Here is a 14,873-nt window from a genome sequence, read left to right as displayed (position 1 = left end):
TGGGACGGGATGTGGTAACACAACACTAACACATCCGTGCTTCCTCACTTCTCTGAGATTCTGATTCCAACTTAAATTCAAATTTAGCTGTTAGTGGGTGAGTCCAAGCCCTCCCATCAAGATTATGTCTTTCAACTTTTTATTATCAAAGTTTTCAAACTTGTTTGAAGGAGAGAGTACGTGTGCTGGACACCCATCGGTCTCCCCTTAGGTTAACTAATTTTCAATATTTAGCTGTATTGATTCATCCATCCTGTATTTTCTTTCCCTTTTAAGAACATTTTTGGCTGTCATGTTTTAAAGTGAATTCTTGACATGTCACTCTATCCCTAAATACTGCACTAAGTACAAAAAATAAGGACAATTTGTTACATAGATAGAATATCCTTATCACACACCTAACACAATCATTAATTGTTCAACATTCTCTAATTTCCAATCCATAATTAAATTTCATCCATTGTCTGGCAAAAAGTGTGTTTTGAACTCAGATCAATGAAACAATTCAGAATCGAGAAATAAACCAACACATCCTTGGGCAATTGATCTTTTGACGAGGGTACCAGGACCACGCAAATGGGACAGAAGAGTGTCCTCTACACGTAGTGCCGGGAAACTGCACATCCACAGGCAAAAGAATGGAGGTGGACCCTTACCCCATCCATGCACCAGAGTTCACTTGAAATGGATCAAAACCTACCTAGAAAAGCTAAAATTGTAAAACTCTTAGAAGAAAATACTGGGGCAGATTTGAATGACCTTGGATGTGAAAAACATTTGTGCATCAAAGAACAGTCAGAAGAGAGTGAAAGGAGAACCGATGTGGGCTCACAAAGTTGTGCAAATGCTCACACCTGCTTCACGTGAGGCTTTTACAAGGCTCTCATAATCCGGAAAGAAAGAATCCCGAATGCCACCTTCTGAATGTTAACGTCTTTAAAGATCAAAATTCTGAACAATATAATGCTTAAAACATAATAAAAAATTTTTCAAAGGGAATTTGAGAAACATAAAAATACAAAGGAGCACTTCATAGACCATTTTACACAATAATACACACACATTAGGCAAGAATAACATGCATATTTTGCAAGCATGAACACTCCAGTGTAGTAATGACAGTGACACTTCATAAGAATTATGACCAAATGAGCCATATTAAAATAATAGGTCAAAAAGGGAAACGTATAAACATATATCACTGTGGTCGGTGATTGTGCACCCAGGTTTTTGAGTGCAGTGATGGGCATACGGGGTGACCAATCTATGTCTGCTGAGGAGATTAAGGGAAACCAGTACGGGCCACCACAGTACATACAGTTGCCCAAAAGCCGAGATCTTGAGAATTTTCATCTTTCACAAGTGCAGGTGTATAAAAAGGGCACCTCTTCCTTTATTGAGGAGGTTCCAACTCTTTTTGCACAGGCACAATTCTCACTATGTTACCTTTGTGACAATGAACAATTCAGTGAAGTCAAATTTGCGACAAATGCATTAAGGCAAATTAGAACTTGCTAAAAGTCTCCACACAATTTACACCTTCAGTATGGGAAATTATACAAAGATGAATATACAGGATAGTTAATCATAAAAATAATGCTGATAATTTAAGATACTGAAAAAACCCTAAAATAAAGAAAACTGTCCTGTGATTACGATTTTTGGGATTTTAGAAATTAGAGATGTCAGATATTAGGGATTTAGACCTTAGAGAGTTTGGTCGTTCACCACTCAACCTGTGGGGCTGTAGCTTTTGTGATTGTGTCTCTCAGCATTTTGAGCGGAGGCCCTTAGCGCCTTGTCCTTTAGCACATTGTGTGCAAATCTGAGAAGACACATTTTGCCCACCCCATAGCATCACAAAATTAGTCTACAGCAGAGCTTCTCAAGCTAGGTGTTCTTAAGGAACAGCATAAAACAGTCTTGCAATTCATTACAAATCCATATTTTCTGTAAAATAGGACAAAAATGAAATGAAGTCGACCAAAGGCCTCTAAAATGCAGATCTGCTGATGGTTTCTTGGATGACGTAGCAGCACCAATTGCTCTGAGACTTTCTAAGCACTTAACTGTGGGACCTGCCGTCGGGTCGGGTGGGCAGGGAACCATACTTTGAGCAGCACTGTCTTAGACCCAGGTCAGTACCTTCATAGGCGCAGTGCTTAGTGAGAAATAAAGAAAGACCAGAATCATTTGATAAATGTGCTAAGTATAATACACGGTGACGAACACTGAATAGTAAGTTAAGGGCAGGGCACGCTCCACTGTGAACGACTTGTTTTCCTTGTAATCTTATGTTTTGGGTACGTGGCAGCACCTCTCCCTGCTAGGGTGACAACTCATGCTGGTTTGCCCAGAACATTCCCAGGGTTGGCCCTGGAAGTGCCACGTCCCAGGAGACTCCTCATTCCCAGGTGAACAGGGACAGTGGTCGCTGTCACTGAAGCAGCGAAAGGTGGCCTCAGCAGCACGTGTGCCAGAGGTGGAGAGACTTCAGGAGGCTTCATCACTCTCTCATCTAGTGCCTTTGCTCAGGTGTCTGAGGGGTGACGGGTCCCTTCCACACAGAAGCCAGGCTAGGAAAGAGTGTAGAAATAGCCTTCTGTTACCAGCAGGCTTATCAATAAGATAAGCATTCATTAATACACATTTCTTTTTGTGGTATGTTCTGTATTCTCACCATAAAGTAACCTAGAGAAATGATACTGTTAAGACTATGAGAGGGAGAGAGCCATTTACTATCCATTAAGTGGAAGTGAACTATCTTAAAGGTGACATGTTCATTGTCTTGAGGCGGAGTGGGCAGAGGAGGAGGAGGAAGAAGACGAGGCGTTGGTCTTGCTGTGTCAGAAGAGGCAGAGGGGGAAGAGGCAGAGGGGCTGGGAGGGGAGGCAGGAGAGGCAGGCACACTTGGTTTAATTTACAGAAATACATCATCATTTCTGTCTGACTGTTTTGCTTGTTCACTCCTTAAAATGTGCCTCTACACGCTACCAGTCCTTCTCCCTGTTTGCTTCCCTTGCAGTGAGTGTCCGTAGCACAGAAGGGTCCTTGTCATAGAGCAGGTGAAAAGCAGTCTGGAGTAATTGCCACTCTTCTGCCATGTTGTCTAATGTGCATTTGGTTTGGGCACCGCTTCCTCTTCACCTTCTCCCTCAGCGTCTGGCCCTGGTCCAGAGCACTCCTCTCCAGCAAGTCACCCTCTGTGAACTGCTCAGTGTGCTGCGCACGAGCTCTTGAATTCCTCCAAGACCTATGTGTTGCAACACGTTATGCCCCACCTTTTTCTCTGTTTTCTTTGGCCACATCTACGGTCTCCTTCGTGGTTTCCTGGCGCAGCAGCTGGACACGGTTTTCTACATCAGGAACTGACTGTTTCGGGCTTGATGGCTTTCACAGCCTTTTGTATGACAACAACCACATCTTCAGTGGTGAAATCCCTCTGCATTTTCCTGATGTTCTCTCTGTGGGGACCGTCCTCCATAGTGTAAACAATACTTTCCAGACAGCGCTTTGTGCAATGAGCCCGAAAGATCCTTGTGAGCCCCGATGTAGAGGCTGAATTAGAGACGTTGTACTTGGGGCAAGTAGAGCACTTTGACGCCTTCCATGTTGCACTCCTGGGGTTGTGGGTGGCCAGCGGCATTGTCCATATCAAAAGAACTTTGACAGATATTTTCTTACTGGCAGGGTACTTTCTGACTTCCGGGACAAACTATTGATAGAACCAATCCAGAAAAAGTGTCCTTGTCCAGGCCTTCTGTTGTAGAATGAAAAGACTTACCTTTTCCTTGGAGATAGCAGCTTTGCAGACAAAGGCAGTCCTGATCATGAACCCAATGGCATTTGTACAAACGGTAGAATTAGGCTCCTTCTTCTTGACTTAAACCCTGGTGCTGGCTTTTCTTCCTTAATAATGAATGTTCTTTGTGCCTTTTTTGCCCCAGAATAGGGCACTTTCATCTGCCTTAAATATCTATTCAGGAAGATATCCTTTCTCGTCAATGATTTTCTTAATGGCATCTGGAAACTGGTCTGGTGCCTCTTGTCCAGCAAAAGCTGCTTCCCCTGTCATCTTGACATTTTAAGAGTCTAACCTCTTTCTAAAATTATGAAATCACCTTTGCTGACATTAAATTCTCCAGCTTTAGATCCTTCACCTTTCTTTTGCTTTAAGTTGCCCTGCAATGGCTTTGCTTTGTCTGGCATCACAGAAAGTCTACAGGTATGTCTTTCTTGTAGCAATCCTACATCCACATCAGTGCTGCATTTTCTATACAAGACAAAAAGGTATTTCACAAGAAATGCAAGGCCTGGGTGCTTGCTGGTATAGCTGCAGTAATGGCTTCTCAGATTTCGTTTGTGTGTGTGTGTGTGTGTGTGTGTGTGTGTGTGTGTGTGTGTGTGTGTTTTGACAGCGGTCCTTATGCTGGAATCATTGAGTTGGAAGTGGTGGGCAAGCAGAGCTGTAGACCTCAAACTATGGTACGCATCAAGGAATTCAACGTTTTCTTTAATGCCGTGGCTTTTCTCTGCTTCTTGGGAGAACTTCCAGCATCAGTAGTGACACTTTGTGTGGGTGCCATGGTGTTAGCCAAGGTCTATAATATTGCTGATATTGACCAAACATGATGAAAAATATGTGAGAACCATGAGAGATCGCTATTTAGTGTGATAGGCAATTTACTGTAGAAATGGACTGCTCACGAGGAGAGGATTAGCATCACAGGGCATTTTAAGCAGATACTGGAAGCACTTTCGCTCCCGGCAGTGGCAACAGGAGGTGGCTGTGAAATTGTCGTGGTGCGCACCACTGTTACTTGTATGTCTAAAGATTTATACAGCATCTTCACATTTTTTACATTTCTTCTCACAGAGAATGGCACCTCGTACAATCTGTGTTTGTGGGTATAAATTTTGATAATTTTTACCTTTCTACAATAGATTTGTATATATTTTAGGATAATAAATGATAAAATAGAGTGGCATCCACATATATTTTATGCATTCATGACTTACCCAACTTAAAAATTTTTTTTTATATTTCTAGATTACATAGTTTATCTGCAAGATTTTTCAAATGGTTGAAAATCTCCACAGTGTTTTTTATATATTTATTTTGAAAAATCTGCCTGTCAATGGACCGCTGCCATTCAAGCCTGTGTTGTTCAAGTCAGCTGTACATACAAATAGCATTAATTTTTACGTATTGTATTTTGCAACCATGCTGAACTTACTTGTTTGTTCTAGGGGATTTTTGTACAGTTCCTTGGAATTTGTAAATAGACGGTCATCTTGTCTGTGACTGAGATCCTTTTACTGTTTCTTTCCAACCTGACACTTTTTATTTCTTTTTCTTGCTTTACTGCACTGGAGAGAATCTGAAGAACAGTTTTGAATAGAAGTAGTGAAAGCTCCCACCCTAGACATGTGTCTGGCCTGAGGAGTAGAACATTCAGTCATTTGCCACTAAGTAGGATGTTAGCCGAGGGTTTTTCAGGGATGCCGTTTGTTAAGTGGAGAAACTTCTCTTATTTACCAGTTGTGCTAAGACTTTTTGTCAGGAATGGATTTTGAATTTTGTCAAATACTTTTTCTATGCTTATTGAGATGATTATATCATTTGACTTTTTCAGTGGATTTATGTGGTATGTAGCCTTGATTGATTTTGTGTTTTTAATTATTTACTTCATTCTGAATTTTGGAAAAATACTTATAATGTAACATTTATTATCGCAACCATTTGAAGTGTACCCTTCAATATTGAATATATTCTCTTTACAAATAACACCGTTCATTTCCAAAACTCTTTTACCTTCACAAACTGAGCCTTTGGACCTCTTAAACAATAACTCCCCATTACCCGTCCTTCCAGCCCTTGGCAGCCACCATTCCACTATGTGGTTCTATAAGTTTGACTATTTTAGGTGCCTCATGACAATGGAATCATAGTATCTGTCTTTTGGTGACTGGCTTATTTAACTCAGCAAAATGTCTTGTGGGTTCATCCATGTTGTAGCATGTGTCAGAATTTTCTTCCTTTTTAAGGCTGGATAATATTCCATTGTATATGTATCTGTCACCTGTTGCTTATTCATTCATCTGCGCGTGGACACCTGTGTTGCTTCCACCTCCTGGCTATTATGAATCATGCTGCTATGAACTTGGCCCGTCAACCTTGACTGAGTTTTAATGTTGAACCAGCCTTTCATTCTTGAGATAAACCCCAGTTGATTACAGTGTATTTTCCTTTTACATAGTATAGATTTTTATATATTATGGAATTAGATTTGGTAAAATTTTGTTTAGAAGTTTTGCATCTACGGTGATGAGGGTCTGCAGTTTTTCTTTCTTTGAATGTCTTTATGTGATTTTGGAACTGTGGGAGTGCTGGTCTCATGGAATGAGTTAGGCAATTCCTCTGCTCCTGTTGTATGGAATAGACAGTGAGGAATGGAGATTATTTCTTCCCTCCTTATTTGTTAGAATTCATTAGTGAAGTCATCTGGACTGGAGGTATTATTTGTGGGAAATTTTGATTTAGAATCTCAATTTCCATGCAAAAGATTTAGGTTATCTCTCTGTGGGTTATTTATTTGTTCTTATGTAAATTCTGGGAGCTTGTGTCTTTTAGGGAATTTGTCCATATCATTTAAATTGTAGAATTTATTGTCATAAACGTGTTGATGACATTCTCGTATTATCAATTCAGTGTCTGTGGACTCTGTTGTGATGACACCACCTGTCTCATTCCCCTCTTTGGTAATTTATTTCTTCTCTCTCCTTTTTTTTCCCTGACCAGTCTGGTGAGAGCTTTAGCAAGTTAATTGACCTCAAAGAGCCAGTTTGATTTCATTGCTTTTCTTTTGTCTTTTTATTTTCTCGTCCATTGATTTCTACTGTGAAGTTAGCCTTCAGGGAAGGTAGATCACTCACTTCCGTTTTCATTTGTCAAAGACAATGATGTGAGTGTGCCCTAGTGGGCCAGGTAAATGGTGACTAAGCAAATTTCTACCAACAGGGTGTCCTGAAGGAGCCATCTTTTGTTCCTGACTAGGATTATACTCCTAGGTTGGCTGCAGAACCCCTCACTAAATACTGTTTGGGTATTACCTGACACACACCGATTTGCCCACCCAGGAAGGTACCTAGGAAACCTGCACGGTGCAATTGAGCCCAGTGCAACAACATTCCTGTGTGCTTTCTCTGTGCAAGGCACAGCATGGGTACTGTGGAAGGAGAAGGAAACATGAAGACATATCCTCTGACCTCAAGGAGTGCTCAGCAGAGTGGGGGAGACCAATACGTGCTGAAGGAGGGCACCCGTGGTGATGGGGTGAGCCCACAGCAGAGGTCCACACACACCTCTGGCTGGAATGGGGACGTATGGAGGACAGAGAGGAATCTCAGCAAGCTGCTCAGGCAGCACTTGGCAGGTGACCAGCCCCTGCATGCCGTGAACCTGAGGGAAGCAGGTGAATATAGATGCCAGTCACTTTCCATCACATCCCTGGATCAGTCCATGCCGGAGGGGTTGTCCACCTTGTTCAGCATTTCAGAGGCCTCAGGGGTTGGAAATGGAGCAGGAGAAGCAGCGATGCCTATGCGTGGCCGAGACACTTGCGAACAACAACTTCTTGCCAGTCAGGAGCCATTGCTAAAGCCCTTGCTCTCTGTCCTTGGACCAGGAGATGCCAATTTCTTTCTGGGGAGACAGTGTTCTCGTAGTCTGAAGATAAAATCGAAATTTTGGTTTGGGACAAATTTCATAAACACAAGCTTTATTCTTGTATTTATCTTCTCTCCTTTTTAATTTTCTGTATTTTTTCTCTCCTTTTGATCTTTGAGTTGTCAAAGTCCAAAGGACTGCTCAATAATTTTGTTTCCAAAGTCACACTGCAGTACTGGGCATGGTCTATTTCTAAGGCAAAGGTAATAAGCTAGTCTTATCTGGAGAACATACAAGTGTGTATCTCAGCAGATATTATGGTCCTTATCAGTAAATGATTGGCCGTGTGTGTGGCTTTTTAATGAACATGTGACTACACGCCCTGTGTCGGGTGCAGGTTTTGTGCCTGCAATGCTTCCGCCTGCTGCGTTACAGGAGCTGAGAATCCAGCAGTTGGTTTGCTCCGGGCTGCGGTTCTGCCATGGCTCCTGCAGCACTTCCCGGGCTCCTTCCCCTGTGTGCGTGTCTGCTGCTGACGCCTGGCCTGGCCCAGGCAGGCAAGCTGCTGGTGGTGCCCATGGACGGGAGCCACTGGTTTACCATGCGGTCGGTGGTGGAGAAACTCATCCAGAAAGGGCACGAGCTGGTTGTGGTCGTTCCAGATGTGAGTTGGCACCTGAGACAATCACTGAATTGTACAGTGAAAACTTATAAAACTTCTCACACCCTGGAGGATTTGAACCGTGATTTTCTGGATTTTAGCAAAGTCCACTGGAAAACTCAAATACAAAGTGTATTTTCCCTACTGTGGAGTCCATCCATAGGTTTGCTTGACTTATTTTATTCACACTGTAGGAGTTTGTTTAATGACAAAAAATTAGTAGAATACTTAAAAGAGAGTTCTTTTGATGCTGTGTTTCTGGATCCTTTTGATCTGTGTGGCTTAATCGTTGCCAAGTACTTTGCGCTCCCCTCTGTGGTCTTCAGCAGGGGAGTATTTTGCGGTTATCTTGAGGAAGCCACACAGTGCCCGGCTCCTCTTTCTTATGTTCCCAAAGGTGTCTTAGGGTACTCGGACGCCATGACTTTCAAGGAGAGAGTATGGAACCATATCGTCCACTTGGAGGAGCATTTATTTTGCCGCTATATTTTTAAAACCGGGTTAGAAATTGCCTCTGAAATTCTCCAGACACCTGTCACAGCATACGACCTCTTCAGCCACACATCAATCTGGCTGCTGCGAACAGACTTTGTTCTGGACTATCCCAGGCCTGTGATGCCCAACATGATCTTCATCGGTGGCATCAACTGCAAGCAGGGAAAGCCGTTGCCTGAGGTGAGTTGTCTCTCTTTTAGCTCTTGAGGAATTACCTGACTTTGGACTTAAAAAAAGAATAAAGATTCCTTCCTTAGCTGTGACTTTTCATTTGCATTTGTTGGATTTGGAATTCTTTCTATTTTACCAAATTGTTTTGTGCCAGTTCACTTAATTGTGGGTCAGCAAATATTAGAAATCTGCCCTGTTGATGTGTATATGTATACAATTGATATAGTTGCACATAATTTTTAGGCTGTATTGTTTCTAAATAGAAATGGGAGCTTTCTGTGTTGCTCAGGCCGGCCTCAAATTCCTGGGCTCAAAGGATCCTCTTGCTTCAGCCGTCTGTGCAGCTGAGTTACAGTCTTATGCCACCATGCTCCATTAGAAGGCTGGAATTTTTTTTTTTTTGATACAGGGTCTCATTGTTTTGCCTGGGCTAGAGTGCAGTGGTATCATAGCTAAGCGCAACCTCAAAGCCCTGGGCTTAAGCAATCCTCTTCCCTGAGCCTCCCAAGTTGACGGGACTACAGGGCTGTGTCACAAAGCCCAGCTAATCTTTTTTAGATATTCTGTAGACACAGGTCTGGCTCTGTTGCTCAGGCTGGTCTCAAACTCCTGGGCTCAAGGCACCTTGGCCTCCAAAGTGCTGAGACTACAGGCATGGGCCACTGCCCAGCTCAGGCTGCAATTTTTAAGTGTTTTTGAAAAAGTAGTAAGAAACACAGTAAGAGAAGAAAATTCCCTCTTTTGCTAGTTCTGTGCTACTCCCTATAGGAAAATACTCTTAGCAGTTTTGTATGCATTGTTTTCAATTTTTGAATTCATTTTGTATAACTCCATGTGGCTAATGTGAATTGTCACATCTATATTTTTAAATATAATCTATTAATAACATCAGGCTGCACATGTTCTTCTTTCCTTTCCACTTTTTACTTGCTGATAAATCGTAGAATCATGTGTAGCTGCTTCAGTTTTCACTTGTTATTTTCATAGATATATCGGCCATTTGCATTTCCTCTTCTGAGAAATACATCTTGACATTCTTTATTCATTTTTATATAACTATTTGTCTGTTTATAACTCATTGTTACAAGGCTCTTGAGTGTTAGGGATGTTAATGCATCGCTTTTTATATGTGCCGCAAATCTTTTTTCCTTGGCTTTTCTTTATCTTTTGTCATACAGGGTTTTCACGGCTGGTTAGTCACATTGGTTAAATTTTCTTTAATGGTTTCTAGATTTCAACTTGTTTAGGTCTTTCCAAGCTGGAAATATATAAACGTTTTCTCCATATTATGTTTTACTGTTTTCAATTCCTCTAATGGTGATAGAATTATTCGTTTTTACAATGAGCACTTCAATCTACGGCAAAGTGAAGACCTTTTTCTTTTCTCCATGGATACTCCATTGTCCTAATGCCATTTAATCAAAAATTCATTCTTTAGCCATTGAATTGAAATGCATCTTTATCATATTTTTCATTTCTATCAATACATTGATTTGCATGTGCTTCTGAGTTCTCAGTTTTGTCCTACTTATTTGTCTATTTATGCAGCAGCACCGTATTTTCATTAGGCTGGTTTTGTAGTAAGTTTTCCCATCTTGTAGGGCAAGCCCCATAGTAAATATTATTTTTCCAAATGTTGTTGGTGATCCTCATAATTTATTCTCCTTCATGAATTTACAAATGCTTTTGTCTACTTTCAAAAATTAGAAACAAACCTTTAGGGCTGTGTTATTATTACATTAAATATTTTTATGTATTGAGAAAGACTGGTGACCTTTTGTTATTAAGGCTTCCTATGCAGAAATATATATTACTTTTCATTTTTCCAGATCTTCTTTTATAGCCATCTGTAAAATTTTGCATCTCATATAAGCATTTTGTCTTTATTATTTAATAGAATTTATGCTAGGCATTTATAATTTTTGAAACTATTGTTCAGAGGGCAATTTTTCCATTTCTATTCTTAACTGGCTATTGATGATTAAAATAAAGCCTTGGTTTTTGTTATTTTATTAAGTATCTTTATCTATTGTTCTGGCTTCTTCCAAAGTTCAGTAGACTTTGTAACAGAGTCACATTCTGTCACGTGTCGGCAGATGTCTGGTGAGTGACTTGGAGCCACTCACTGGAAGTGAAATAGTGCTCTGCAAAGCAGGAAGACCATAGTTTCAGGCCTTTCACAATTAGGCAGGACTTTCTTGGGGAGAGCAGGCAGGAAGATGCACCTTGCAGGACCCTGAGGACGCTGAGCCTGGTCAAGGGCTCCTCTCACCTTTCCCTTCCATCAGCCACAGCAGGGAGCACCACCCAGGGCCTGCCTGCACCCTGCCCTCTAGCCAAGGGTGGGGCCCTGCAACTTCCTGGGTCACCCAGAGTGGTTTAGAGATACAGAAAGCTGTATATAATATCATAATTTTATATTGCCTATCATATAGCTGTGTCTATAAAATGTGAAACATAAGGAAGAAGACATGGTTTCATATACGTTTGCTATACATACCTATAAAAATCTATATCATAAATGAATTTATATATCTGTTAAGGGACATATAAGTATAAAAGCTCTTATACATGCACATGGTTATATATGAAGGCATCTATGTATAAGTATAATTATAAAGCAAGCTGAGTTCTGACAGAGGAATTGAGAGCTCAAGGAGGGCTCTTTGACAGAGAGCCTTGAATGCAGCACGACTACAAACGTCAATTGTCGCAGAAACACCTACGGGTGCTGTGCCACCGTCCTTCCTTGTTTCGGATGGGCAGCCCGTGTCTGGGAAGAGCGTGCAGTGTGTTGCACCTGCTGAAGAGCGGGAGTCAGAGTCTGAATCTGTGTGTGTGACGAGGAGGTAACATGTTTGACCACTGAGTAACAGAGTCATTGTGACCAAGTCATATTGTTTGTGTGTGTCTGTGTGTGTGTGTGTGTGTGTGTGCCTGTGCATGTGTGTTTGAGTGTGCGCATGTGTTTGTGTGTGGTGTGACAGGCCCTACGTGGTAACAAAATATCACGGAGCTGCCCAGGGGATTATATCCAGAGATGTAATTGGATATAATACTTTGACCAGGATGGCAGACCATCACTCCAAAGAACGTTAAGATAGGTTTCATGTTCCAGTCTTTTTCAATATTTGGTGAGTTCCAGCAGAATTGATGACTGGGTCTGGATGGAAAGAATTCAGGTTCAGTGCACATAATGCAGGGCAGCTGTGGGAGACCTGGGACGGGATGTGGTAACACAACACTAACACATCCGTGCTTCCTCACTTCTCTGAGATTCTGATTCCAACTTAAATTCAAATTTAGCTGTTAGTGGGTGAGTCCAAGCCCTCCCATCAAGATTATGTCTTTCAACTTTTTATTATCAAAGTTTTCAAACTTGTTTGAAGGAGAGAGTACGTGTGCTGGACACCCATCGGTCTCCCCTTAGGTTAACTAATTTTCAATATTTAGCTGTATTGATTCATCCATCCTGTATTTTCTTTCCCTTTTAAGAACATTTTTGGCTGTCATGTTTTAAAGTGAATTCTTGACATGTCACTCTATCCCTAAATACTGCACTAAGTACAAAAAATAAGGACAATTTGTTACATAGATAGAATATCCTTATCACACACCTAACACAATCATTAATTGTTCAACATTCTCTAATTTCCAATCCATAATTAAATTTCATCCATTGTCTGGCAAAAAGTGTGTTTTGAACTCAGATCAATGAAACAATTCAGAATCGAGAAATAAACCAACACATCCTTGGGCAATTGATCTTTTGACGAGGGTACCAGGACCACGCAAATGGGACAGAAGAGTGTCCTCTACACGTAGTGCCGGGAAACTGCACATCCACAGGCAAAAGAATGGAGGTGGACCCTTACCCCATCCATGCACCAGAGTTCACTTGAAATGGATCAAAACCTACCTAGAAAAGCTAAAATTGTAAAACTCTTAGAAGAAAATACTGGGGCAGATTTGAATGACCTTGGATGTGAAAAACATTTGTGCATCAAAGAACAGTCAGAAGAGAGTGAAAGGAGAACCGATGTGGGCTCACAAAGTTGTGCAAATGCTCACACCTGCTTCACGTGAGGCTTTTACAAGGCTCTCATAATCCGGAAAGAAAGAATCCCGAATGCCACCTTCTGAATGTTAACGTCTTTAAAGATCAAAATTCTGAACAATATAATGCTTAAAACATAATAAAAAATTTTTCAAAGGGAATTTGAGAAACATAAAAATACAAAGGAGCACTTCATAGACCATTTTACACAATAATACACACACATTAGGCAAGAATAACATGCATATTTTGCAAGCATGAACACTCCAGTGTAGTAATGACAGTGACACTTCATAAGAATTATGACCAAATGAGCCATATTAAAATAATAGGTCAAAAAGGGAAACGTATAAACATATATCACTGTGGTCGGTGATTGTGCACCCAGGTTTTTGAGTGCAGTGATGGGCATACGGGGTGACCAATCTATGTCTGCTGAGGAGATTAAGGGAAACCAGTACGGGCCACCACAGTACATACAGTTGCCCAAAAGCCGAGATCTTGAGAATTTTCATCTTTCACAAGTGCAGGTGTATAAAAAGGGCACCTCTTCCTTTATTGAGGAGGTTCCAACTCTTTTTGCACAGGCACAATTCTCACTATGTTACCTTTGTGACAATGAACAATTCAGTGAAGTCAAATTTGCGACAAATGCATTAAGGCAAATTAGAACTTGCTAAAAGTCTCCACACAATTTACACCTTCAGTATGGGAAATTATACAAAGATGAATATACAGGATAGTTAATCATAAAAATAATGCTGATAATTTAAGATACTGAAAAAACCCTAAAATAAAGAAAACTGTCCTGTGATTACGATTTTTGGGATTTTAGAAATTAGAGATGTCAGATATTAGGGATTTAGACCTTAGAGAGTTTGGTCGTTCACCACTCAACCTGTGGGGCTGTAGCTTTTGTGATTGTGTCTCTCAGCATTTTGAGCGGAGGCCCTTAGCGCCTTGTCCTTTAGCACATTGTGTGCAAATCTGAGAAGACACATTTTGCCCACCCCATAGCATCACAAAATTAGTCTACAGCAGAGCTTCTCAAGCTAGGTGTTCTTAAGGAACAGCATAAAACAGTCTTGCAATTCATTACAAATCCATATTTTCTGTAAAATAGGACAAAAATGAAATGAAGTCGACCAAAGGCCTCTAAAATGCAGATCTGCTGATGGTTTCTTGGATGACGTAGCAGCACCAATTGCTCTGAGACTTTCTAAGCACTTAACTGTGGGACCTGCCGTCGGGTCGGGTGGGCAGGGAACCATACTTTGAGCAGCACTGTCTTAGACCCAGGTCAGTACCTTCATAGGCGCAGTGCTTAGTGAGAAATAAAGAAAGACCAGAATCATTTGATAAATGTGCTAAGTATAATACACGGTGACGAACACTGAATAGTAAGTTAAGGGCAGGGCACGCTCCACTGTGAACGACTTGTTTTCCTTGTAATCTTATGTTTTGGGTACGTGGCAGCACCTCTCCCTGCTAGGGTGACAACTCATGCTGGTTTGCCCAGAACATTCCCAGGGTTGGCCCTGGAAGTGCCACGTCCCAGGAGACTCCTCATTCCCAGGTGAACAGGGACAGTGGTCGCTGTCACTGAAGCAGCGAAAGGTGGCCTCAGCAGCACGTGTGCCAGAGGTGGAGAGACTTCAGGAGGCTTCATCACTCTCTCATCTAGTGCCTTTGCTCAGGTGTCTGAGGGGTGACGGGTCCCTTCCACACAGAAGCCAGGCTAGGAAAGAGTGTAGAAATAGCCTTCTGTTACCAGCAGGCTTATCAATAAGATAAGCATTCATTAATACACATTTCTTTTT

General features: G+C 41.4%; 1 protein-coding gene across 1 annotated transcript; it reads left to right on the top strand.

Annotated features, from left to right (window-relative positions):
* The first annotated feature begins 7,846 nt into the window (after nt 1-7,846).
* Nucleotides 7,847-9,110, top strand: LOC123643802 (UDP-glucuronosyltransferase 1A10-like). The gene has a single exon (XM_045559554.1). It carries the CDS (start codon nt 8,151-8,153, stop codon nt 9,030-9,032), a length of 882 nt encoding a protein of 293 aa, XP_045415510.1. The 5' UTR covers nt 7,847-8,150; the 3' UTR covers nt 9,033-9,110.
* The last annotated feature ends 5,763 nt before the right edge of the window (nt 9,111-14,873 follow it).

Source organism: Lemur catta, chromosome 8, assembly GCF_020740605.2.
Source record: "Lemur catta isolate mLemCat1 chromosome 8, mLemCat1.pri, whole genome shotgun sequence".
NCBI lineage: Eukaryota > Metazoa > Chordata > Mammalia > Primates > Lemuridae > Lemur > Lemur catta.
Note: the sequence above shows the minus strand (reverse complement) of the source record. Positions and strands in the feature narration are given on the sequence as shown.